Below are 25,394 nucleotides of genomic sequence, written 5' to 3'. Positions count from 1 at the left end.
AGCATTTGAAACCCTGGCGTGGGAGCAGTGGCACTAGTGTTGCTAGGCTAAGTTATGGAGAAGCCTGTAGTTCGCATATTTCCTGAGCTTTCAGAAAGCTTGGCACTACTATAGGCAGGCCCCGGCCCTCACAGGCTGTTGTGCTATGGGTTATTATTATTATTACTATTGATTGATTGATTGAGTTGATATTTTAAGTCCACATTATGCACAGTAAGGCTAATCGAGACTGGACCTACAGTTTAAAGTGGGATCCAAATCACTACGTGCTTTCACAGGGTAATGAACCCGGGACCCCTTGATTACAAGGTCACGAGCCACCACTGCACCATCAGGGAGGCCACATTATTATTATATTTCTATAAAGAATCTGTAACTGAGTGCGCCAATATGTCTTTTGTTAGTGTTTCTGTGAATATAAAAGTTTCATTCACATTTATTTTGTAGCACAAATTTCTCATTCCTAGTCTCCTTTTCAAAACCCCATACTTTGGTTTTGTAAGATAACTCACAAAAAATGAGGTTTGTTTTTCAAACCAAAACATGTTGCTATCACCCTAGTTATACATGCCAATGAACAATTCATGGTTTTCGTGGAACTTCTGCAATTTCATATTGATAGAATATTGGTTATTGGTATTGGTAACTTTTGTATTGACATTTTATTGGTATCAGAAAAAAAATCACGGGTCCATCTCTATGTGTATTGATTCAAATATTTAAAAATATGCAAACAGGTATAATTTTTTTAAAAAAAAATACACTACATAATTTTTATAGTAATGAGGTAAGTGTGTTTGGGTGCCATAAGAAAAATAGAGATCCTTCTTATATCAAATTCCCTGGTAATGTTTTGTACATCCAGTACAATTTGTAGTTTCTAGGCCATGTCCCTGTTATCATAACCCAATTATTCTAGCTGAATTTTAAAATTATTTACATACCTTTCCAGTATTATAGCTGTATTCTGACTTGGTATTTCAATCTACTAAATATGTATTTTCTTGTAAAACTAGATAATAAAGAGAAAAATAAAAACTGTTAATTTTTTTAATAAATACATTTACAGGGATGAAACATTTTATAAAAATAGGTTAAGAGAAATGTCAGAACACAACTAATAGTAATAACACTTAAGAATTTATATTCTATATTAATGGTATAATTAACAAAATATTAATATATTTCTTAGTTGTACGTATTTTAGAAAATATATCCCCTTTTTAATATTTTGTAGTACTTTTGGTGTCAATAAATAACATAATTGTGTTTTGCACTTACTTTATTAGATTTTTCTGGCACACATTTAGTTTTAACATAATATATGGTTTATATTTCATTGACAGTGGTAATTATATTTGCAAAATTTAATGAAAGAATTCACTGAAATTAATGCATAAATATCTTTGTTAAAATTAAGTTTACTACTCGACATTTTTAGGAACAAAAATTAGCTTCTTTTCAGATTTCCCTTATATGTTTGTGTGCATATTTTATGACTAACATCTTCTCTGTTCCAATGCTGAAAGAGCATCAGTTCAAATGTAATGATTAATACTGTCTGATGCTTTTACAGTGTAAAGGTATTCTAGGGTCTACAGAAATACCACACAATACTTCGTGGAGTTCATTATCCTGGGAATTATGCATAATTTTAAATCAATTTGCGCCGTTATTGTGTGACAAAAAAGTGGATATTATAATAAAATGACAGCTATTTTAATGTTCCCATTATCTCATACATGATTCATAAAATATTTTAAAGCAAAAGTCTGATTGATGTGCTACAATTGCATTGGGTATTTATATATTACTATTTATAAATATTCTGAATGCGTAATTGTTGTAATACTCTAGCATCAGTATTGGTGGAAACTGGTAAGAACATTGGCACTGGTATAGATATCGGCTTAGCCCTAAAAGTAATTATAGTTTCAAATAGAACATATGTATATGCTCAGATGTGAAATATGATTCCATTATTCATTCCACTTTCTTTTGACAAAGGCTGGGTGGTTTCCTTATTTGGTTTTTCTCTTATCGCCAATTACTTGGAGCACAGCATATGAAGAAGATGAAGCGAACAATGGATACTCGCTCACACGTGGAAACTTCCGGCAACAATCTCATGTGGAATTTTCTTCAGGTGTGTTCCCTGTTAGCTTCATGTTTCAATAAAAACATTTTCATATGGATAATTCCAAATCATTTCAACAAACCCTTGTCGCTTCAAGAATTTTTTAAATATTCATAATTTAAGTGCTTCTTCTTATATCCTTCAAGTGTTCAGAAACAATATTGAAATTATTTTTCAAGCTTGCGTTTAGATCACTGTAACTTCTGTGCTGTAATTCCAAATGTAATGATTCAAAAACCATTTTCTTCACAAATAATTGCTCTTTCCTTTTGTTCATTACCACTTTTACTCTTAGATTATTAATTTCCATGCTATACTACAATGAATCTGATGAATATTTTTTTTCATAATTTCTCGTCTTTGGGGCACAAAATACCATGAAGGTGATAAGACACATCAACCATATTTCTTACATGTACTGTACAGTGTCAGGTAAGTCTGAAAATGATTACACATATGAGGTAACTGGGCCCTTCCCTCTTTTTTTTCTACAAGCTCTCAAAAATTGAATTTTATAAAAATCAAAATTTGGTGCTTCTTAAGAGCAATCATCATGGTTCAATACTCAATTTTCCTGTCCCCCATTTGTGCTACAGTGTGCCAAACTATTGAATTTCTCACAATTTTTTAGAGCTTACAGAAAAAAAGGGGAGCAGGTACCTCACATGTGAAATAATTTTCAGACTTACCTGGCACTGCACAGCACATGTAAGAAATATGGTTGAAGTGTTTCGTCCCCTTCACGGTTACTTTGTGTCCCAAAAGTGAGGAATTATGAAAAAATATCCATCAGATTCATTGCACTAATTTGAGAGCAAACGTTAAGATGAACAAAAAGAATGAGCATTTATTTATCAAGAAAATGTTTTTTCAATCATAAAATTTAGAATTATAGAACAGAAGTTACAGTGATATTTATAAATGTCTGAAAATGATAAAATCACCATATGTGGCCACTTAAAAATTGCCACCAGATCCAGACACAAACCTGGGGAAAAAAATTCCAACATAGTTTTTTAACACTTAGAGGATATAGAAATAAGTGTATAAATTATTAATATTTTAAAAATGATGAAGTAACAACTTAATTCTTTCGAACAGATGTTCTCAGGTTACCAGCCAGGTTAAATTGGAGTTAGCTTCCAATGTTTCGAGCGCATATATTGCTCTCATCTTCAGAGATTATAAAAATGTAGACCAGTGTAAGGTTATATATATGACTATGATGTGGCAGAGCTTGGGCACTGTCTTCCTATTCGCTCGCTCTGGATCCTGATGTTCTCATTGGCTGGTGTGTTGTTTTTATGGAGGAGTGGATTCCAGGCGTTACTGAACTGGAGTCCCACGTTCCTGTTGAGATAGGCGCTTTTCCGTGAAATGGCTTATTGGATTCCTTTACCCGTCGGTCCCAGTATCCGGCACATTTGGCTATTATTTTTGTGTCAGCAAATAAAATCCTGTGTCCCTCGGTGATGCTGTGTTCTGCAAGTCCTGACTTATCTGGTTGGAATAATCGGATATTGCGCTGATGTTCAGTCCATCGTTGCTCAATGGTGCATCCTGTATGAAACATCAGTGCAATATCTGATTATTGTAACCAGATAAGTCAGGACTTGCAGAACACAGCATCACCGAGGGACACAGGATTTTATTTGCTTGCACAAAAATAATAGCCAAATGTGCCGGATACTGGGACCGACGGGTAAAGGAATCCAATAAGCCATTTCATGGAAAAGCACCTATCTCAACAGGAACGTGGAACTCCAGATCAGTAACGCCTGGAATCCACTCCTCAGTAAAAACAAGACACCAGTCAATGAGAACATCAGGATCCAGAGAGAGAGAGCCCATAGTAAGACAACACCGAAGCTCCGCCACATCATAGTCATATATATATATAACCTTACACTGGTCTCCATTTTTATATTCCCTGAAGATGAGAGCAATGTATGTGATCGAAACGTTCGAAGCTAACTCCAATTTAACCTCGCTGGTAACCCAAGAACACTCATTAGAATCATGTCGCCAGGAAAGCTACAATTCCAACTTAATCCATAATTAGTTGAAATGGTGTAGAATGACCCATCAAGTGAATGTTAAATATGTAAGAACTGATTTACACATGGGTAATTCTTTGTTCTGGGTCATGAAAATCAAAAGCATGTTCTCAGCAGGTATTAAAAGTTGGCTAAAACTTTGTGGTCAACAAGTGTTTAACCAATGCCTTGACTGAATAAGTAACCAAGCGAAATACAGTGGAACCCTGATTTTACATTCCTGGATTTCACATTTTCCCGCATTATACATTCAATTGATGGTCCCAACGTAGTAAAATGTTAATGAATTTTCCTCGATTTTACATTTTCCTCGATTTTACATTTTCTTGTATTTTAAGTTATTGGTCCCCTGAAAAACGTAAAATCAAGGTTCCACTGTATTAGTATCACTGATTTACTAGCTATAGTGTGATAAATATTCCATTCATAGTAATTTCCTACTGTTTACTGGTAATGTTTAAAATATTTTTAATTTAATGCAAATCTTTTTAGGTGAAGAGGTAGTTCTAACTCATGTAGCGCAAGGAGTAGATCCAAATGGTACTCTTCGTGTAGATATTGAAGTAAATGGGCAGGTTCCCATTTTTCAGAAAGAAGCAGAAATTGTAGTTAAACCATTTACAGGTACGACTTTAAAATGTTAAATTTATTACAGTAAATTAATGTAAATGTATTGTGAAAGTTCTGCTCATGTACATTTAAATTATCATGATCTATTTTGCTACCTTTGCAAGATACATAAATTATTAGAGTTGATGCTGATGTATCAATATAAGAAAGTATCGGTTGGATTTTATTTACCGATGCCAGCTGATACTTTTCTGGCATTTGAACCATTTGTCAGGCCCACAAAAATTCCACATGGCACTTTCAAGGAGTCTAATTATCCTGGAAGTTTTGCAAAATTTGAGGTTTCCATTGATTTTGCACCAATATTATATGAAAAAACATTCTGATGTAATTTTTAAATACTCTAAAGCAAAATTCAGTTGTTAATTTTTTTTTCAAGCATCGGGTTCAGTATTGGTTGGAATCAGAAAGAGTATCGGTATTGGGTTTGGCTTTTTTGAAATTCTACCAATCAAATATAAAACTTCAAATGTTCCTCCATGAAAAACCTGTATGGTTGCTACCTCCATTTGTGCAAAGGTACATAAATCTTAATCTTAAACCTCAGCTAGAATACCTACAGGGTAGGGTTCTTTGTAGACAACGAAACCAGACAGGATGCCTTCCAATGGAGACGTTTAAACGTATATATTATTCGAACATTTACATGATAAATCAGAATATTTACATGATAAGCTACATTCTTCTGTAATTTTCATTCACAGTCAATTTTCATCTCAATATGCTTTTTATTATTTCTTTTCTTGATTTGAATATTCTTCTATATGGACTTCCTTCTTAATGGATGATCTGGATAGAGTGTTCCTTCTTAGTGGACGATCTGGATCTGGACTTCCTTCTTAGTAGATGACCTAGATCTGGACTTCCTTCTTAATGGACGATCTGGATCTGGACTACCTTCTTAATGGACGTTCTGGATCTGGACTTCCTTCTTAATGGATGTTCTGGATCTGGACTTCCTTCTTAATGGATGTTCTGGATCTGGACTTCCTTCTTAATGGATGTTCTGGATCTGGACTTCCTTCTTAATGGATGTTCTGGATCTGCACTTCCTTCTTGTCTTCTTTGTGAACTTCCCTCTGGATTTCCATTTATTTATGTTTTTGACAATTTAATGAATTCCTTTATCCTTTTTCCTATAAACTTTGGCAATTATACTAATATCCTCCCTTGCGGCTGCGATTGGAACGTGCCAACACTAACTGGGTACAACAGTGTATTCTTGGTGCCAAACAACTGACACGTGCATCCAAGTAGGTGCTACAGTTGAAACGTGCAACCAAAAGTGCTGTGGGGCGTCGACTGGAATGAGCCACCACTGATGTAAACAAAATGTCCGCTATGGGAATGGGAAATAAATCAGACAGATGCAATATCTGTTTGAAGACACAAATTTGTATCAGTGCTTTGACTTCTTTAGTTTTCTGATCAATTTACATATGATCACTGGTTTGATTTATCACATATATACATTAATTTATTTCTTTTATATTTATTCTTTATCTTCTTATAGTAGATTCTATTGTTTTTCATCTTTCCAATCTACTTTGTTCTTATTTATAAAGTTATTGACATATGTTAATTCTTAATCTTGTATGCCTGGTGCTGCCATCTCTATACCTCTTTGGCAAAATTTTTATATTATTTGGTCCTATCGGGTACGTAACATGGTTCATTCAGTACATCACCAGTGACTGATCTACAGAACTCTTTTCATGGACATCTGGAAGGTGGGGCCGTGCCCCCCACTTCCCTGGATAATGAGTCAACCAAAAATTATGTATTTCACACATGTAATTTAATTTTAGCCTTAATAATATATGTTAATTATTGCATGAACACCATAAATTCAAATTTAAGCAATGTTTTTTTTTAGAGAACAACACTATTTTGGGGGGAAATGTGCCTTGTTTGCCCTCCCTGGAAAAAAAAATTACCTTCCTTGTCCCTCCCTGAAAAAATCCTGTGGATGTCCATGACTCTTAATTTTTACAAAATACTTGTATTAGAAATATCATTAGTGTTTCACCAGAAAAACTCTTTGCTGTTGTCGAATTTTCAATCCTAAGGAAGCAAAGGGGCATGGGTGATGCAACCAGCTGCTTGACATGTAATCCTGCCCCTGAGTAGCCAAATTGCAGAATTCTTCAACCCCTTTATTCAGTGACAAGTGTTTGCATCCTCATGAATGGAAAAACCATACACAGTGAAGGTAGACATATATTATTTAACAGTATTGAGAATTTTTTGGCAACAAAGCAAGGAAGGGTAGATTTTCGTCTGCAGTGACTGAGAGAAGTAACCATTTGATTGTTCACACTCTTTCTGATCGTGGTACAACTGTACGAGTGGCTAAATTTGTGTTACCTATGCAGCATCGCAAATCCAAAGAAATTCAATGTTAAAGTACATTTTTTTAAAAATATCTAATACCTAGTGGTATACTTCAGACTTAGTATTATTTCACTTTTACACACTAATGCAGAGCTTGAACTTCAATAATATACATTTATAATTTTCTGCGGTTACTGAAATTAAGTTTCTAATGCACTAGATAAATTATCATAATCTATTTTATGTGTTTGTATTGATGCATTTTCTTTCAGAGGATTACGTTCAGACAAGTCCTAACTCTTTATATTCATCGTCATCTAACACCCTTACTGTTAATGGTGAAGAGCTTCCTTACTCATGGAATAATTCTGTGTTTTATGATACTGAACAAGGGAAAATGTCGTAAGTTTTATTTTATTGTATTTTTGCAACTCACATCATGAAACTTAGTTCTTTTTTCCTAAAAACTATTTATTTTTGATTCCATTGTTATGTCAAGTGAATAACAAGTGTCAGCCAAGGGAATATCTTAGATTGATTATTTCTGTCTAATATATTTTCCTGTTTGTAAACAGTTGTAACAGTCTTACTTCTATTTGATTGGATTGATTTGGTATTTGAAGTCCACTTTATGCACAGTAAGGCTAATCTGGACTCGACCTACAGTTTAAAGTGGGATCCGAACCACTATATACCTCCACCGGGTATCGAACCCGGGACCCCTTCATTACAAGGCGAGGACGCAACCACTACTTCTATTTGAGAAAGACTCTTTACTAATTTCAATGTTACACTTTTTTTTTACTAATAAGTAGAATATCACTAACAATACCTATTGTTACATTATACTGGGTGATTTTTTTAACCTGAATCATTTGAATATCTTGAAAAAAAATCATCCTACAAAAAAATGTTCCAAATAACAAGTTGATAGTTTGGAGGGGGAAGTTTAGTGGTGCAACAAAAGAACACCCCCTCCCCCTCTTGTAGGTGGAGCGGGGGGCAACTTTGAAATTTCAAACAGAAACCCCTATTTTTTATTACAGATTCGGATTTTACGGAAAAAATACATAAGTTTTGTCTGAAACATTTTTTTCGATTTGTGATAGATGGCGCTATAATCGACAAATTTTCATTTTGATTTTTTTAACCTGAATCATTTGAATATCTTGAAAAAAAAATCATCTTACAAAAAAATGTTCTAAATAAAAAGTTGATAGTTTGGAGGGGGAAGTTTAGTGGTGCAACAAAAGAACATGCCCTCCCCCTCTTGTAGGTGGGGTGGGGGGCAACTTTGAAATTTCATATCATATCAATAGATACCCCTATTTTTTATTACAGATTCAGATTTTACTGAAAAAAATACATAAGTTGTGTACATTCATTCGAAGCGCGGATCAATAAATGTATTGAAGTTGAAGGTCACCATTTTGAACACTTAATATAATTGAAAAGTGAATGTAGTTTACTAGCCATCGAGATATCTAGAGCTAAGAATTGTCGAGTAATTTTGTATTTTCAAAATAAATTTATTTGTTTTACAACAATTTCAAGTCCTGGAACAAAAATGTTTTATTTTTTAAATTTAAATGAATTGTGAAATGAAATACATTGGTTTTAAAGTGTAAACATTCAAGAAATGAAAATTTGTCGATTATAGCGCCATCTATCACGAATCAAAAAAAAAATTTCATACAAAACTTAGCATTTTTTCCCATAAAATCCGAATCTGTAATAAAAAATAGGGGTTTCTATTTGAAATTTCAAAGTTGTCCCCACCCCACCTACAAAAGGGGAGGGGGTGTTCTTTTGTTGCACCACTAAACTTCCCCCTCCAAACTATCAACTTTTTATTTGGAACAATTTTTTTGTAGGATGATTTTTTTTTCATGATATTCAAATGATTCAGGTTAAAAAAATCAAAATGAAAATTTGTCGATTATAGCGCCATCTATCACAAATCGAAAAAAGTGTTTCAGACAAAACTTATGTATTTTTTTCCGTAAAATCCGAATCTGTAATAAAAAATAGGGGTTTCTATTTGAAATTTCAAAGTTGCCCCTGCCCCACCTACAAGAGGGGGAGGGGGTATTCTTTTGTTGCACCACTAAACTTCCCCCTCCAAACTATCGACTTTTTATTTAGAACATTTTTTTGTAGGATGATTTTTTTCCAAGATATTCAAATGATTCAGGTTAAAAAAATCACCCAGGGTCATTCCACGTCAATTCATCCAGGCTATGTCACCCACCATCCCCGATTTTGATGAAATTCGGTATACTTATAGAATTTTTCATGCTGATTACAAAAATGACATTTTTTTTTAGATTGGTCAAGGGGTTCAGAAGTTCCGTGCTTTTTAAAATCTCCGTGTACGCCACTTGCGGCTCCACTTTGAATGACACGCATTAGGATATAAACGATGGTATCTTCCCTCAGGTTTGCCGTAGAAACTTCAAGTTTCTTTTCTTTTGTTCAAAATAGTGTAAACTTTCATTTAAATAAGGTTTCAGATGATTGTATTAATAACCATGTATTTTTATGTATAGTTTCATGCATTTTTTAGAAGAAAAAATGACTAACTTCAAGAGCGAATTTCGTGCAATGCCCCCCCTTCAATTTCCCCCCCAATTTTATATGTAGGTAGCTCAAAGTGTGTACTAATACCTGATGAAAAAATTGGGATGGGCAGTTCAGAGACAGGGTTATAAAAAAATCATTTGCATCAAATGACATTAAAAGTTAATCCTATTAAAAATGCCTATGTATTTAGCACAAAGCCTGAAGTACAATATGTTTTAAGGTATAATATTCAAAATTTCTGTACACTATGTGTGAAGATAAGCATAGGCGTAACCTGGAGGGGGAAAGGAAGCATTTTACCCTTTCCAAATTTATAGATTAATTAAAATTTACCAGTTAAATATATATTGTGAACCTTCTGGCACTTGAGGAACAAACAAATAAAGAGTAATAATTGTGGTTTTTCAAGTGCATTTAGCAAATAATCTTGGACACTATTTTTATGGTATGGAAAACTTTGCGATTCTTTCAACCCAAAGATAGTTCCCAAGTTACGACCATGAAGATAGTACTAATAATAATTACACTATTGTACTCTATGCATTGCCAAAGTTTCATGTAGTATCAATTGTGCCCATCACATTTTAGAAGAATATTTTGAACATTTCGAACAGACTAAAGTATTTGACTTATTACTAAGTACATATGTCCTTCCATTTGTGTTGTTAATGTCCACTGGACACAGAATATTTTGTGGCCAGTAGTAGGAAGTTGATGGACCAAGTGGATGCAAGAATTTAATTGCTGCATTTCCTTTTTTCCCCATCGACTTTTGAAGCAATCTTACAAACAAGTTTTAGTCACACACACAAGCTACTACATAACTGTTTAGAGTTGGAATTCAGAAAGAAACTTCTCAACAATCAAACCACACAGTTACACAAAACTTATTTCATCAGTTCTTTTTTATCTTTGCATTGACTGTTAAACAACTAGTGTTTCAAAGTAACTGGTTGCAAGTAACAGTTACTTTTTATTTAGGAATTCTAACTGTAACTAGCGACTGGAATTGCTGGCCTGGCAAGGAAGCTATGCTAACTTTAGAACATCCATGCTTTACTTCAATTCATTTTTAATTACATGTGAAAACTTCAGTACTTTTGGTGGTGTGCTGCGTTCGTTAGGAATGTGGTTCTCAAGCTAGGAAAAAGTCATTGTCAAAGGAGTGGACCTTGTTGATCTTGGAATGGAGGAGGAAGAAATAGGTGCAAGTGGAATCAATGACACCATATTCAATATACCGTGGTTAGCATACTAATGATTTCTTAATTTAAATCGTTCAAGGAAAGCTGACTCTGTGTTTCATCATTTATTTGCAGTAGTAATTATATGAAGGCATATTATGTACTAGAAACATAAATAAAATACTCAAGTTTTCATGATCATTGATTTTGTGTAATTTTTACACAAATAAATGAACATTAACTGTAAGTTACTTTCACAGTAATTGTAAAGTAACTCATCTCTTCTTCTTTTATAATTACTTTCAAAGTACTAGTAACTGTAACTGAGTTAGTTTTTTAAATGAGTAACTGTAACTCTGTTACTTGTAAAAAGTAACTTACCGAACCTTTAGCCTAAGTTCAAAATAGTGTATACTTAATTTTTCTGGTTCTGTTGTTTAGTACTTTGCAATCGCTGACACATCGTACTGGACGTTTTGTCATTTCACCTTACATCATTAATAAGAAATTTATGCCTTGAATACTATTTCTAATTGGTACTTGTTTAACTGTTCCAACCAGCCCGTCACAAGAGTTTCTGTGGTATATGGCAAAATCTCCATGGAAAAACTTCAATCAGCACAAATGTGTATTATTAATTCTAACTTCATATTACGTATCCCCGTGAAGAGTAGCCAAAAAAAGAACTTCCATATGGAGATAAAATGCACAAAAACAATGTTCTCGAAGATAATTTGCTAAACTTGGGGATGCTAATAATGACGATTATATTTCTTAAAAAATTGAAGACAGTTGAAACTGACTTAGATCCAGTGGAACCTCGATTTTATGTTATTCAGGCGACCAAGCTGAAAAAACTTAGTATGCGAGAAAATGTAAAATGGAGGAAAATTTCTTAGCAATTTGCTATGTTGGAACCACCAAGATTGTATACAAAATGCAGGGCAATGTAAAATCAAGGAACTTGTAAACGGGGTTCCGCTGCAATTATTATTTGCAAATTTTAATTAATTTATGAATTTTGGAAGGGACAAATGCTTCCTTTCCCCCGCCAGGTTACGCCTATGCTTATCTTCACACATAGTGAACAGAAATTTTGAATATTATACCTTAAAACATATTGTACTTCAGGCTTTGTGCTAAATACATAAGCATTTTTAATAGGATTAACTTTTAATGTCATTTGATGCAAATGATTTTTTTATCACCCTGTCTCTGAACTGCCCATCCCAATTTTTTCATCACGTATTAGTACACACTTTGAGCTACCTACATATAAAATTGGGGGGAAATTGAAAGGGGGGCATTGCACGAAATTCGCTCTTGAAGTTAGTCATTTTTTCTTCTAAAAGAATGCATGAAACTATACATAAAAATACATGGTTATTAATACAATCATCTGAAACCTTATTTAAATGAAAGTTTACACTATTTTGAACAAAAGAAAAGAAACTTGAAGTTTCTATGGCAAACCTGAGGGAAGATACCATCGTTTATATCCTAATGCGTGTCATTCAAAGTGGAGCCGCAAGTGGCGTACACGGAGATTTTAAAAAGCACGTAACTTCTGAACCCCTTGACCAATCTAAAAAAAATGTCATTTTTGTAATCAGCATGAAACATTCTATAAGTATACCGAATTTCATCAAAATCGGGGATGGTGGGTGACATTTTGACAAAATTCTGGATGATTTGATATGGAATGACCCCCCAGTATATAAGGAATATTTTAATTAATATAATTTGTTTCGAAGTGTATTTTTGTTATTTTGAGTCACTTTTGCCTAGTCATGCCAATGATGGATGGATGGTGACTAGCTTAAATTGATGAAGGGATAGGGTTACCAGATGTCCGGATTTTCCCGGACATGTCCTACATTTTAGCCTTATGTCCGGTGTCCGGGAGGAATTTGAAAAATATTATAAATGTCCTACATTTTGAGCATCACATAATATTAATTAGGAAAATACATAACAGAAAAAAATCATGCAAGTTACAAGTCTATGGACTGCACTTCCAAACTCAATAGTAAAATTTATTTTGATTCAGTCATTGCACAAAAAGAAAAAAAGAAGTTTGTCCTGCTATTAAACAAACGGGAAAATGGAAGCAATTAATGAACAAAGTTTTGGGACCCCTTTCTGATAACGTCACTGTTCAATGCCTGAGCAGAATTTCTTGCCTTATTGTTTATACTGATGGAACAAAGTGTTGCCCATTCTTATTCATATTCAATATAATTTGATTGTAAAGCAGGGGTATATAGAGCAAAGTTATTCAGGGTGTCTGCCAGTCAAGAAAGACGTGGAAGTCAAGAAAAAGTAAAGAAATCAACAAGAAGTCAATTAAATGGCAATAAATTATTCTTGTGGTCAAGAATTTTTGTTATCATAATGACTGATTGGTTGATTTAGTTTATTTTACTTCACTTTTTTCTGTCTCTTTGGCTAATCGCGAAGATGAGGATGAATGGTGGTAAGATAATATGGGTGAAGGGACAGTCACAAACATTAAGGACAACCGACACAAGCCCAACATAAGATTATACTGGCTGTGAGTCCAGATGCCAAAGCCTCGCTTGTCTGCCAAACACAGTTCAGGATGCATTAATACAAGAAAGCATATCTACTAATTTCCAACTTTACCTAAGTAGGGGTCGAATAATTAAATGTTAAGAAAAACTGAAAGAAAGTCTAGAAAAGTCCAGAAAAAGTCAAGAATTCTGGATGTGTTATTTTGATAGACACCCTGTTATTGAACTAAAAACTACACAAGATGAAATTTCTGGAACCATTTAAAATTTTGGTCATTGCTGAATATTTGTTTGCCATTACAGGTCATAATTCAAATGTTGAGAGAGTACTTTCATTACCATCAGCACAACAGACTCACGAGAGAAATTATTTTTTCATTAAGTCTGTAAAGTGTTTGGTATACTGATCCCTATAATTTCAGAGAGTTTGATGACTGTCCACTCTAACATAAATATAGTTTGACTAAACCTGAAATTTTGATAAAAATTGTCTTCTCTGAGAAGTACCACTTAAATCATGTAGTAAGAGGTGCATTGATTAGTTTGCAAGTTTTGAAATTTTACATTTAAAAATTCATTAAGAATTCATTTTTTTGAAACTGAAAAGTGTCATTATTCAACTACTTTCTAACGTGTTCTATGTATTATTTCTTGAGAATGTTTTGTGTCCTACATTTTGACTTAGTGTCCTACATTTTGGGACAGCATGTCCTACATTTCCCTTACAGTGATCTGGTAACCCTATGAAGGGACATTGAAAAAACACCTATGCCCACATACTCACTAAATGCATAAGTCTGAAGAATCCAGGCATGGTCTATGTATTCTAAAAGAAGTTAACGTGGTGGCTATGTAGAAGAGCATTATCAATACAAATTAATTTTACTAATTGTTCAATTTGTTTCTGACTTATTGTTAGTTCAAAATTAATTACAGTCATTTAAAAACCTGTGGAACAGTGAGTGAGTTCATTTTTATTAATTATGTTCTCTTTAATATAAAAAGTACTGTTTGTAAGTGTTAACCTACAGGCACCTTACATCAAACCAGGGGTGCCCATCCTCCTAAAGCCTATGATGCATTCCCCTTTCCAAAAAAGGAAGCTCATCCTCTCCTTGAGCTTGTTTTTTTTATGTGAACTATTTTGAGCAAACAAAACAAAAGAATTAGTAACAACATTAATTGTGATTATCTACAATTTTACATGGAAACAATGGCCTTAACTCCTTCCAATCAACACAGAGCTATTTAATTTATGAATTATTGACTTACGTAAATTCGCAGTTACGTAATAACTGTACGTAGCTGTTGCAAGACATTTTTTTATTTGAAAAGCGTGATTTCAGTTTGTATTTATATTCTTTTATATATTTTTCATACTTTTATTGTTTATATCTGAGTAAATACTGCTGTATGATGTTTCATTTATAAAATAATACTGTGTAAATAATATACATATATATATATATACACATACATATAATAATATTAAATATTGCAGTTTCTTACGAAGTTCCACTTAAGCAATTTACAAATTCGACTTATGTAAAATCCTTTACGGAACGCATTACTTACGTAACTTGGGAGTTACTGTACTTCATACTTTCTATTATGTAATATCTTGCAGTGAAAGTAACATAAAGGTAACTCTAAAATATTATACTTTCAGTTACTTGGTTGAGCAGCTATCAACAAAAAATATAGACACAGATTATGATCTAAGAACACAGGAACTCAATTACATGATTGCAACCTCAATTGGGAAAAAGTTTGAAAATAATGACTGCCCAGAAGGTTTCATTATAGACGAAGAACATTTTCACTGTAGAGGTAGGTATGAATGAGTGGCATCCTGGTTAATACTATCACCATGTAATCTATGGGGTTCCAGGTTTGATTCCTGCTGGGACAGATACTGTTCTGACCCATTTTGTGCACAAAACAGACTTGAAACAGTTATTTTTTTACTATGAAAACTACATCAGTATTGGCCAATATAAACATATCAGTAAAACAAGTTACCCCCACACCCCCTATATGCCTTCATGGCATGGTGCTATACACAGGGGAGAACTTTACCTTTTTTTTTACCAGTAAAACAATATCAGGTTTTACCGATCTGATATTTTTATAAATAATCTGAAACTTAGTGCAAAAATTCTGCTACTGTTATTATTTTTTTGACTAAAAGTATAATTCACACACCCTTGTTTGACATAGTATGTGTCTAAAAGCATGACATAGTATGTGTCTAAAAGGAAAGGTGAGAGCACTAATATTATTGGAGGGAAAAAAAGTATTTTTTGATGTATCACAACCACTATATGAATGACCAACTTTACATTATACCAAAATTTTTCTTGAAGAGGAATTCCATGAAATATGCCAGCCAACGATACAACACATTGTTTACATAATTTTTGACGTGCACATACTAATCTAATGTTTTAGTGTAACTCCTTGTACATCCGAAATAGTGATAAAAATTTATGCTATGTGAAAGTACTTAAGCAATTATTCACAAAAAGTTGTTCTCTTGATCTACTGAGGGACACATGTAAGAGACAAGTTTGACACTATAATTTGTGCGAAACCTTCAAATTGGAACATGGAATAAGAAAAGTGGAGATGATTATCCAAATAAGTTTTAAGATATTTGTCAATCCAGCTAAATGTTTTAGAATATGATGTTTTACAATTAATATTTATTTTCTTTTTTACTAGATATTGATGAATGCAAGGAGAGAAAATGCCACTACACTCAGCTGTGTGACAATTTAATTGGAAGCTACGAGTGCTACTGTCGCAATGGATTTCACTCACGTGGACCAGGACAACGTTGTTTAGGTAAGCTTTCTGGATAATGTCTATAATACAGCATGTCCAAAAAGTCCTGCTACCATTACAATGAAACTTAACTCCTAAACTATATGAGATAAATACATGCAGTTTTTTGCAATGTGTTCTACAGCTCTCAAAGTTTATTTACAATTACAACACTTCCACATGCACCCCGTTAGTTGCCCTTAGGATGTCGAGACGATATTTGATCTCCATCCATACACACTGCAGCATAGCAGCATCAACAAAAAAAAACAATAAAAATTAAAATAATAATAATAATAATAATAATAATAATAAAATACCACTACTTATTAAAACTTTGAGAGCTGTAGAACACGTTGCAAAAAACCACATGTCTCTATCTCATATAGTTTAGGAGCTATGTTTCATTGTGATGGTAGCAGGACTTTGTGGACACGCTGTATAACAATGAGGATAACGAGGATGGTGGCAGCGGCCACTGAAATTAATAGAACGAAGAAGAAAAAACAGTTTCGCAGATAAAGTGAGTACTAGTTTCTCCATATTTATATACTACTGCGTGTCTCTTTTCCCAATTATGAATAACAATGTGCTTTGTAAGCAGTAGCAGAATTTGTGGTAATACCAGCAAATACCAATAGTGACACTGGTGTGTATATTAAGCAAAACAGGTAGATGGATATGGTAAAGTTGCAATAGAATACCATTAAAATTCTGAACTTTAAATGTTTATATTGTTCAAGTATTGGTTCCAATAAGTACAATTAATCAGAATCAGCACTGGATAAATGTAGGGATTAGCTAATACCAATATCTGAAGTCTAGATGTATTATAGGGTTCACAAAATGCAGCAAGACACTTTCATTTGCAGTGTCTAAATATCTTGCAAATTATACAAAATTCACAATTCTCAATAATTTTGTGCTGATGTTTTGGGGAAAGTGGCTACTGAGGTTAAATGACAGCTAGTTTGATGTTCTGATAACTTATATGAAGGGTCGTGGGGAAAAAACCTGGTAAGTTAATTTTCTATTTTAAGTGAGGTACTGGTGTTCTTTCGATTCAAGATGAATAGAAGCATGGCTGGCAGGTATGAAATGTGAAAAAAAAGCAAGTCGGTAATGAGCAGGACTGGGATTAATATGTAATAACAAGGGGCTTTATATATACACACACATACGTATGGACTAAAAATTGGCAAAATATGGACTAACAAATGATTTTTTTTCACCCTGTCTCTGAACTGCCCATCCCAATTTTTCCATCAGGCATTAGTACACACTTTGAGCTACCTACATATAAAATTGGGGGGGAAATTGAAGAGGGGGCATTGCACGAAATTTGCTCTTGAAGTTAGTCATTTTTTCTTCTAAAAAATACATGAAACTATACATAAAAATACATGGTTATTAATACAATAATCTGAAACCTTATTAAAATGAAAGTTTACACTATTTTGAACAAAAGAAAAGACACTTGAAGTTTCTACGGCAAACCTGAGGGAAGATACTATCATTTATAACCTAATGCATGTCATTCAAAGTAGAGCCGCAAGTGGCGTACACGAAGATTTTAAAAAGCGCGTAACTTCTGAACCCCTTGACCAATCTAAAAAAATTGTCATTTTTGTAATCAGAATTAAAAATTCTATAAGTACACCGAATTTCATCAAAATCGGGGATGGTGGGTGACATGGCCTGGATGATTGACGTGGAATGACCCATATATTAGTGGAAGTTACGTTATGAAGCCATGGGCTGAAACAGCCATAAATTTCAAATGATATATATATATTGTTGTTGTTGATTTTATATACATGAGTTATGGAGTAAAATATATAGAAATGTTCGAACCCAAGTGCTTCATTGAATATTATACAAATCGTGTTAGTAACACACAATAGTAATATATTTAAAAATGCTAAATATGGCTAGAATGTACAATATAAAGAAAGTCTCTAATTCACTTCATACTTCTTATACTTACTTCTTATGCACTCCTAGAGACGCATCTCGAGTTACGAGACGGGGGTCGCGTGTTAAAATTGTATATTTATTTGTAGAAGTTGTAAAATAACATTGTTAATTACCGCGATAATTATCCATAAAGAAACACGGGCACCATCTTCCATGTCAGGACAAATGACGTTCGAAATTCCTTGCGCAGTCTACAGCGTTGCCACACTGTTCAGAGCATTGGTCGTTGAAAGTGATAATTTAGGCGGGAGAGAAAATTATTAACGTGACATAGCCCCACGAACCATCACGGGGACGAGGTATGCCTACTAGGTTAGGTTAGGCCTGTTAGGTTAGGTTCCATTAGCACTCCTTTCGTTCAATTTAGCATATACGGACAACTACAGGTAAGTTTGGCAACAGTGCTTTAACGTTGATTTCAGGAAAGTATGGCGTCTCCTGTATTGATGAAATGTTGTTGGTCAGTTACGTGCTACAAAACTATAAATTTCTTATTGAAAGTGATCATTGGTCCACAAATCATTCACGGATAACCATTTCAGGTAATGTTAGGTTACCTTTAGTTATGTTAGGCAAGCATAGTTATAATATTTCGTTTGTAAAAATACGCTAATACTCCACCGCTGATTTTTGTGAAACATTGTTCGTCATTTACGTGCTACAAAACTACGAATTCCGTATTCAAAGTGATTATTCGCCCAAAAACCATTCACGGAAGGTTCGGTTAGGTTAAGTTAGGTTAGGCAAGCATAGTTATAACATTTCGTTTGTAAAACTTATAAAATTTCGTTCGTAAAACTACGGATATAAACCTTTATAAAAATTGAAAAAACATTTTTTTTTTTCAAATTTCCGACTTCGCCGCCGATTTTTAACAACAGATTCGTGATTAGGAGGTCAAAATTAGTTAGTAAACCGAAAATTAACAAAATTGGAGACTTTCTCTATATTGTAAATTCGCTCCCTAAATATACATGATAAGTGGTGACGAGGATGGGATTCAATCGTAAAATGTCGCTGCTTTTGCATACACTATTTATAGGTAGAATGTTAGCATAACTTCCTGTATCCACTATGAATTTAACTGGTTCATTGCAGATATATAGCTGAATATGTAAGGGTAGAATCTCATTGCATAGTAACTCCTCAACATCCTTGCTACTTTCTTCACTTTTATGCTGTACAGTATTTATTACAGTTATACTAAATATATTGTGCTGACCTCCACAGTAATCAAATGTTTTGCCTCGGGTTTTGCTTATCGCATCTTCCTCCTCAGAGGGTGTAGAAGATCTTACATTTGATAGTCTTATTTAAATATTGCACAGCCGTTAAGGTGTAGTTAGGTTGTTTTTGATGCATGAAATCTGCCTTCTTCCCAGGTGATCTTTTATCTACATCCTTTATTTCGTTCTTGTATCTACAAACATTAGAAAAATGATTTATCTTGCCACAAAATCTGCAAGCTTTCCCCATATGGACAACCTCCAGCTTTTTTTTTTTTCAACTTCGCTAAAAACTCAGCTAAAAATATGGAAACAGTAACGTATAAATTAGCAATAACAGCACAAAATGAAGCCAATTATCAAGTGGAATATAATCTGTCCCTGAACAGTAAGTATATAGATCCTTTAGCACGACACAAATGAAAAGTCTCATCATAGGGATGCTGCAGCTTAGTTCGTTGCTGATGCAGGACAAATTTCAATCTCATTTCTCTTTTATATCAAAAAACATCTCTATAAAACTTTCTTAGTATGAACAGGAAGGATGGTTTAAAAATATCAAAAAATGAGAAAAATCGATGGGGGATGTTTTGAGCTGTTCAAACTTGAAATTTGAATGTTTGAACAGTGTTCAAATTTTAATAAGTTTCAACATTTGATCATCTTATAATATGCAACCGTCTTTCCTCTTTACAACGCTTCTGTATCTTTATTCGTTCCCAAGATATACTTAATTGAAAAGAGAATGTTGCTCAAAAATGACATTTTGAACAACCCACATATAATTTGTAATAATTATATTTTAGCAAAATCCTTTCACCGGTATCGGTTTTGGCGCAAAGCAAAGCTGTGTACCAAATATCATCAAAATCGGTGCCTATGAGGGTCAACTCCTGCCTGATTTGATATTGAATGACCCATGGTTACTTGTTGTTGATTTTATATACATGTGTTATGGAATAAAAATATATAGAAATGTTCAAACCCAAGTGCTTCATTGAATATTATACAAATTGTGTTAGTAACACACAATAGTAATATATTTAAAATTGCTAAATATACATGATAGCCATGATGGATAATAGTCGATTACCTTTGTTGTACATTTACAAACGATGCCAGCTTCTGCAACAATAACAAATACATACACTGCGACAGGCCCGTAGCTAGAACTGATCTCCAGGGGGAGGAGCTCACGAGTTATCAGGGGGGCTTTGTAAACCAGGTCATATTTTCAAAAGTTTTAAGAGTATTAAATGAAGTTAAATTGAATTGACTTTATTGCTGGACGAGTTTCAGCTGTTGCTGGTCGACCACCTAATCCCAAAAAGTACATTCTAAAATAAAAACTACATTTTTCTATATCTTTTAAAACATCGATTTTTGAAGTCTTGACTGCTACTGATATAATCTCTTACTGCACACACTACACTACTTTTGATGAAACAGATATGTATATCACATAAGAAAAAAAATGCACAATATTCAATCATAGTGCCTACAGTACATTCCACTCCTGGCCGAAGCAATGAAACTCCCCTTCGTTCCAAAAACTTGGGAGCTGTTGACCTTTGACACAGATGTGGAGGGAATTTGCATGATGACTTTAAAGATTGCAACAGGGACAGCGAAGATACAGATTCCTGTGAAAGAACTTTATAGAGTCTAGAGAAGATAATCTTCTAAATACTTGCCGCTACTTAGACTTCTCCGAACAAATGTATTAGCTGTTGTTCACGTTCTGTGAATTTATCCTTCACCAAAGTTGTGAGCAAAATAATATCTGCTGTCTACATTTTCAATCTTCACTGCAAACAAATTACACAAAATAGATTTACCTAATATCAAGGGGGCTGACGGCAGTGCCGGGGGGGGGGGGGGGTGATGGCAGTTCCAGTGGGGGTTCAGCCCCCCTGCCCCTGCCTGGCTACGGGTCTGCACTGCGACCAGACAATAAGCCTTTTCTTTTATTTGAAGTTGTCACCCATCAAAGAATGGCAATTTTAACAAAGAAAACAATATGCATCACATTAAATGGCAAAAATGACAGCCTCCTTTATACAATTCCTACAAGAACATGTGCTGGAGCCGAGAGTTGAAATGCTCACAGAGCCAGATAATTTCTTTCTTTTGAACAATTCCAAAATGATGAAATATGAACAAAATATGAAATAAACCTGTTGAAGTATGTAAAATGAAGTATGTTTTCCTTAAATATGTAAAAGTATGTATTAAAGGTAGAAATATAGTAAAATATTGACAAAATTTGTCTTACTCAGGCACGTCTCCTACATTATTTACCTGGGGGTTCACTGAAGTCATGTGACACATATTCAGTTTTCGCAAATATACTTTCTTCGCTAAACAAAAGGATGGGTGGAGGGCTTAAAAGGTTTGTCCAGATTTTTTTCATCTGGTAGAATAAGGTTTCATAGTAGGGGTGTGCGAATAAATTTAGGGCTGAAACTACAATAAATTGTGCCTTTATAAAAAATGTGAGGTTTTATTGGAAAATCATGGATGTCATCAGGTAGGAGCAAGAAAGTTTTTTTTTCCAGGACGGACAAAAAGACTCCTTCAGTCTGAACTTACTGCAACACTTTTATTATAATTACCATAGATTACTGTTACTGAAATTAAATTATATGCGTGTAATATATATTTTTTGGTTGACATTCATTTTCCAGGTGGGGTGGCCTCCCTTATTCCCTTCCGAACGTCCATGTCGACTAATCAGAACTGGTCGTACATTTATTAAAGGGAAATGGCAACTAATGGCATGTGCATACTAGAAATCGAAACTGAGACCCTTTCATTGATACACGACAGCTTTGTTCAAATTTGCACTGGTCGACCAGCACACGCTTTCTTTCAGCGGACAAGGAAATTTGTTTACAATAATTATGTGCATTTCTAGCGGTCATTTCTTACCTATGAGGACAGCAACGTCTACACTGCAACAAATGATGTAACCTAGGTAAAGTCCATTCCTCGCTTCACTCACAGCATCATTTAATACTTTCCAACAAGTATCCAAGCACTTCAAAAACTAACAAACTTGAGACATTGACAGTTTGACAACGAGCAACAGCGAGTCACGTCTTCGTGCCATTCTTCTCTTTCGCGAACCCAAAGTGTTTCCACCTTTAAGGAAAAACCTCTGAATGCATGCACGAGCAATTTTGGTGATGTATCTCTTTTATTTTAATTCGTCGCATCTCATTCCAGCTTTTATTAGTTTCTACTCATCCATCTCTGCCACAATCTTGCATTTATTCCAAGAAGTTTGGTGCAAAAATAATACAAATAGAAAATTGAATATGGAATGTGTGCGCTTCAAACTTGAATCCACAGGGCAACACTGGAAGGGAGGAAGCAGCGAGAATGGAGCCTTGTGCCGTGGCTTCTGCGAGAGAAGAACTGCGCATGACCGTTGGTTGGAGATACGGGTTCGGCAATATTCTCTTCCATGTATTTTGACCTATTCCCTCCTCGAGCCTCTGCTTCTGCACGAAGCTTTCACAATGGCATGAGCTGTTCTGTGGAGGTTCAACTGAGGGTCTGCACCAGGGCAGCCGACTCACGGTTTCTCCTTCTCAGCAAGAGAGTTCCGTGTTACGGACACAAATACATGACTCATTGCGTAAAAATGTTAGCATAATAATGTGAAAAGGTAAAGACATTGTTTAATGTTCATTCTCGAGGTGATTATCGTGTATTACTGGGGGTTCACTGATCCTGTGCACTATAGGGCCAACCGCGCCTGGTCTTACTTTACTATTTGTAAAGATGACAAAATTTCAGTGGTAATTTGTCAAACTATGTATATATTAACATATAACTCCTAGTCCTGGCAATGAGTTATATGTTTCTGTTTTTTTTTTTTTTTTTTTGCCTTGGCCCTTCATATGTGAATATACAAACATTTTTAATGCAAAACATGTTAGATTGAAATATACAGGGTATTTAAAAAAGAATCATCCAATTTAAAAATACTATATTTAGGAAATCAATGAACATAGAATCTTGCAGTAAGTTGTAAAATACACATTGGAACATCAAGTTTTACTTACAGTAGGTTTTGATTTGTTGCAGGTAGATTCCTTCCTGGTGCAGCTCACTCTTTAGTCCGCATCAAGAAGGCAACCCAGTAGCTGTGCAGTGTGATTTTCGTCGTAAATATGGTGCTACCACCTACTGTTCACAGTATTCGACGTTGCACAGTTGTAACAAACTTGCATTTCTTGAAGCAGAGCATGCAGAATGCTTCCTGTTGCTGGGTTGCCTTCTTGATGCGGACTAAAGATTGAGCTGGTTTCTATGTTCACTGGTTTTCTAAATATAGCCTTTTTTATAATTGGATGATTCTTTTTGAAACACCCTGTATATAGTTAGAATACTTATATAGTAGCATTAATATTTACAAATAGTTTCAACAGTTTGTTACAGTTTCCAAGTATCACTTGAATGAGTAAAAGTGGGTTACCGTTAGCTTAGGTTAGGTCCAAAGAAATTAAAGAAATGCAATTACATTATCTCTCTGTTGTTTGTGTTGCTAAAGCATCTGACACACAGATTCACGTCATGCTTACCTCACTAATATAGACAAACACCATAATTTAATTCTATCAGCTTTTTAATTACTAAACTATTGTATGTGATTACATATGAAATAGCCCATTTCTTAGTTTATGCCTTACTGTGCTAATATAATATTTTTTATCCTAATAGATATTAATGAATGCAAGCAAGATCCCCCAGTTTGTTCTTATCAATGCAGAAATCTGAAGGGGAGCTACGAGTGTATCTGCCCACCAGGACAGAAACTGTTGGAGGATAAGCACACATGTTCAGGCAAGTTTGAAATCTTTGTACATTTTAACACAGATGCAAGAAATGTTTTGGATATACATAAGAATGAATCTAGATCACACCTACTATCCCCTTTTCCCGTATCAGTCTGTGTATATATTTTTTTACATCTTTGCATCAGTGACTGTCAGAGGGGAAGGGGTAGTCACATATAGTATGCACCTAAATACAATACAAAAAAATAAACATATTTGGGCTAAAAGAACATTGATTTAGCTAGTTGTTCTTGGTTTTCTGCAGGTGCAACGTCAACCATGGGTGGGGTCACAGTCATTGCTTTACATGTAATTAATGCAGTGGATTTTATGTTTATCAGGTGATGATGATGGTAAATGTAAAATCTGGGAAAATTTTAGACCATATTGCTTTATTAGGACTATGAAGATTGAATATATAATGCAGGAAAATGTAAATTTGGAGTTCCACAGTATACTTGCTCACAAGCAACATGGAGCTGCTTTAATTTTATGCAAAGAAACATATTATAAGTTGAGCCATAGCTAAGATGCTAATTTTAAGAGGATTTCTTAATATACTTGTTACACAAGCATACCACACGTCTCAAAAAATTACAATACAAGGGAAAAGGTTAGATTACTCAAAAAGTTACACAATAGAATGTAGAGATACATGTGAGCAAAATATAGATTATCTTAAATACATCTTACATCAGGAAAATTGGATAGACCTTTACCAACTAACTGACACAAATGATATCTGGGAATTGCTAATAAGTCACTTAACATATTATTTAAATGTAGCTTGTCCCAAAACAACAAAAAGAATATACCCTAATAAGAAGAAAGTGCCACTAACAGAAGAAATTATACTTTTGAAAAGTAATATGAAAATAGAATATGAAAAATTTAGAATTACAAAAGACACTAAGCACCAGGAAAAGTACAAAAATGTAAAAAAACTATTCAAGAAAGCCATAAAGAATCAAAAATCAAATATTTTCAGTAAACAAATAAAAAGTCTGTTAATAAACAAAAAGCCATTTGGAAAATTGTAAACAATCACCGTGTATCAAA

The 25,394-nt window shown here is 34.1% G+C and overlaps 1 protein-coding gene across 1 annotated transcript in view; it reads left to right on the top strand.

The window, feature by feature from the left end:
• Nucleotides 1-25,394, top strand: part of LOC146005477 (hemicentin-1-like) — a 171,630-nt gene that overhangs the window by 118,784 nt on the left and 27,452 nt on the right. Inside the window, exons 29-34 of the mRNA XM_083144722.1 lie at nucleotides 2,008-2,146; nucleotides 4,687-4,818; nucleotides 7,431-7,560; nucleotides 15,129-15,289; nucleotides 16,184-16,306; nucleotides 24,220-24,342. Of these exons, the coding sequence (XP_083000848.1) occupies nucleotides 2,008-2,146; nucleotides 4,687-4,818; nucleotides 7,431-7,560; nucleotides 15,129-15,289; nucleotides 16,184-16,306; nucleotides 24,220-24,342 (808 nt within the window). The remainder of the gene's footprint in view (nucleotides 1-2,007; nucleotides 2,147-4,686; nucleotides 4,819-7,430; nucleotides 7,561-15,128; nucleotides 15,290-16,183; nucleotides 16,307-24,219; nucleotides 24,343-25,394) is intronic.

Source organism: Lepisma saccharinum, chromosome 23 (assembly GCF_977018435.1).
Source record: "Lepisma saccharinum chromosome 23, izLepSacc3.1, whole genome shotgun sequence".
Lineage (NCBI taxonomy): Eukaryota > Metazoa > Arthropoda > Insecta > Zygentoma > Lepismatidae > Lepisma > Lepisma saccharinum.
This window is presented reverse-complemented; position numbering and strand designations above follow the sequence as displayed.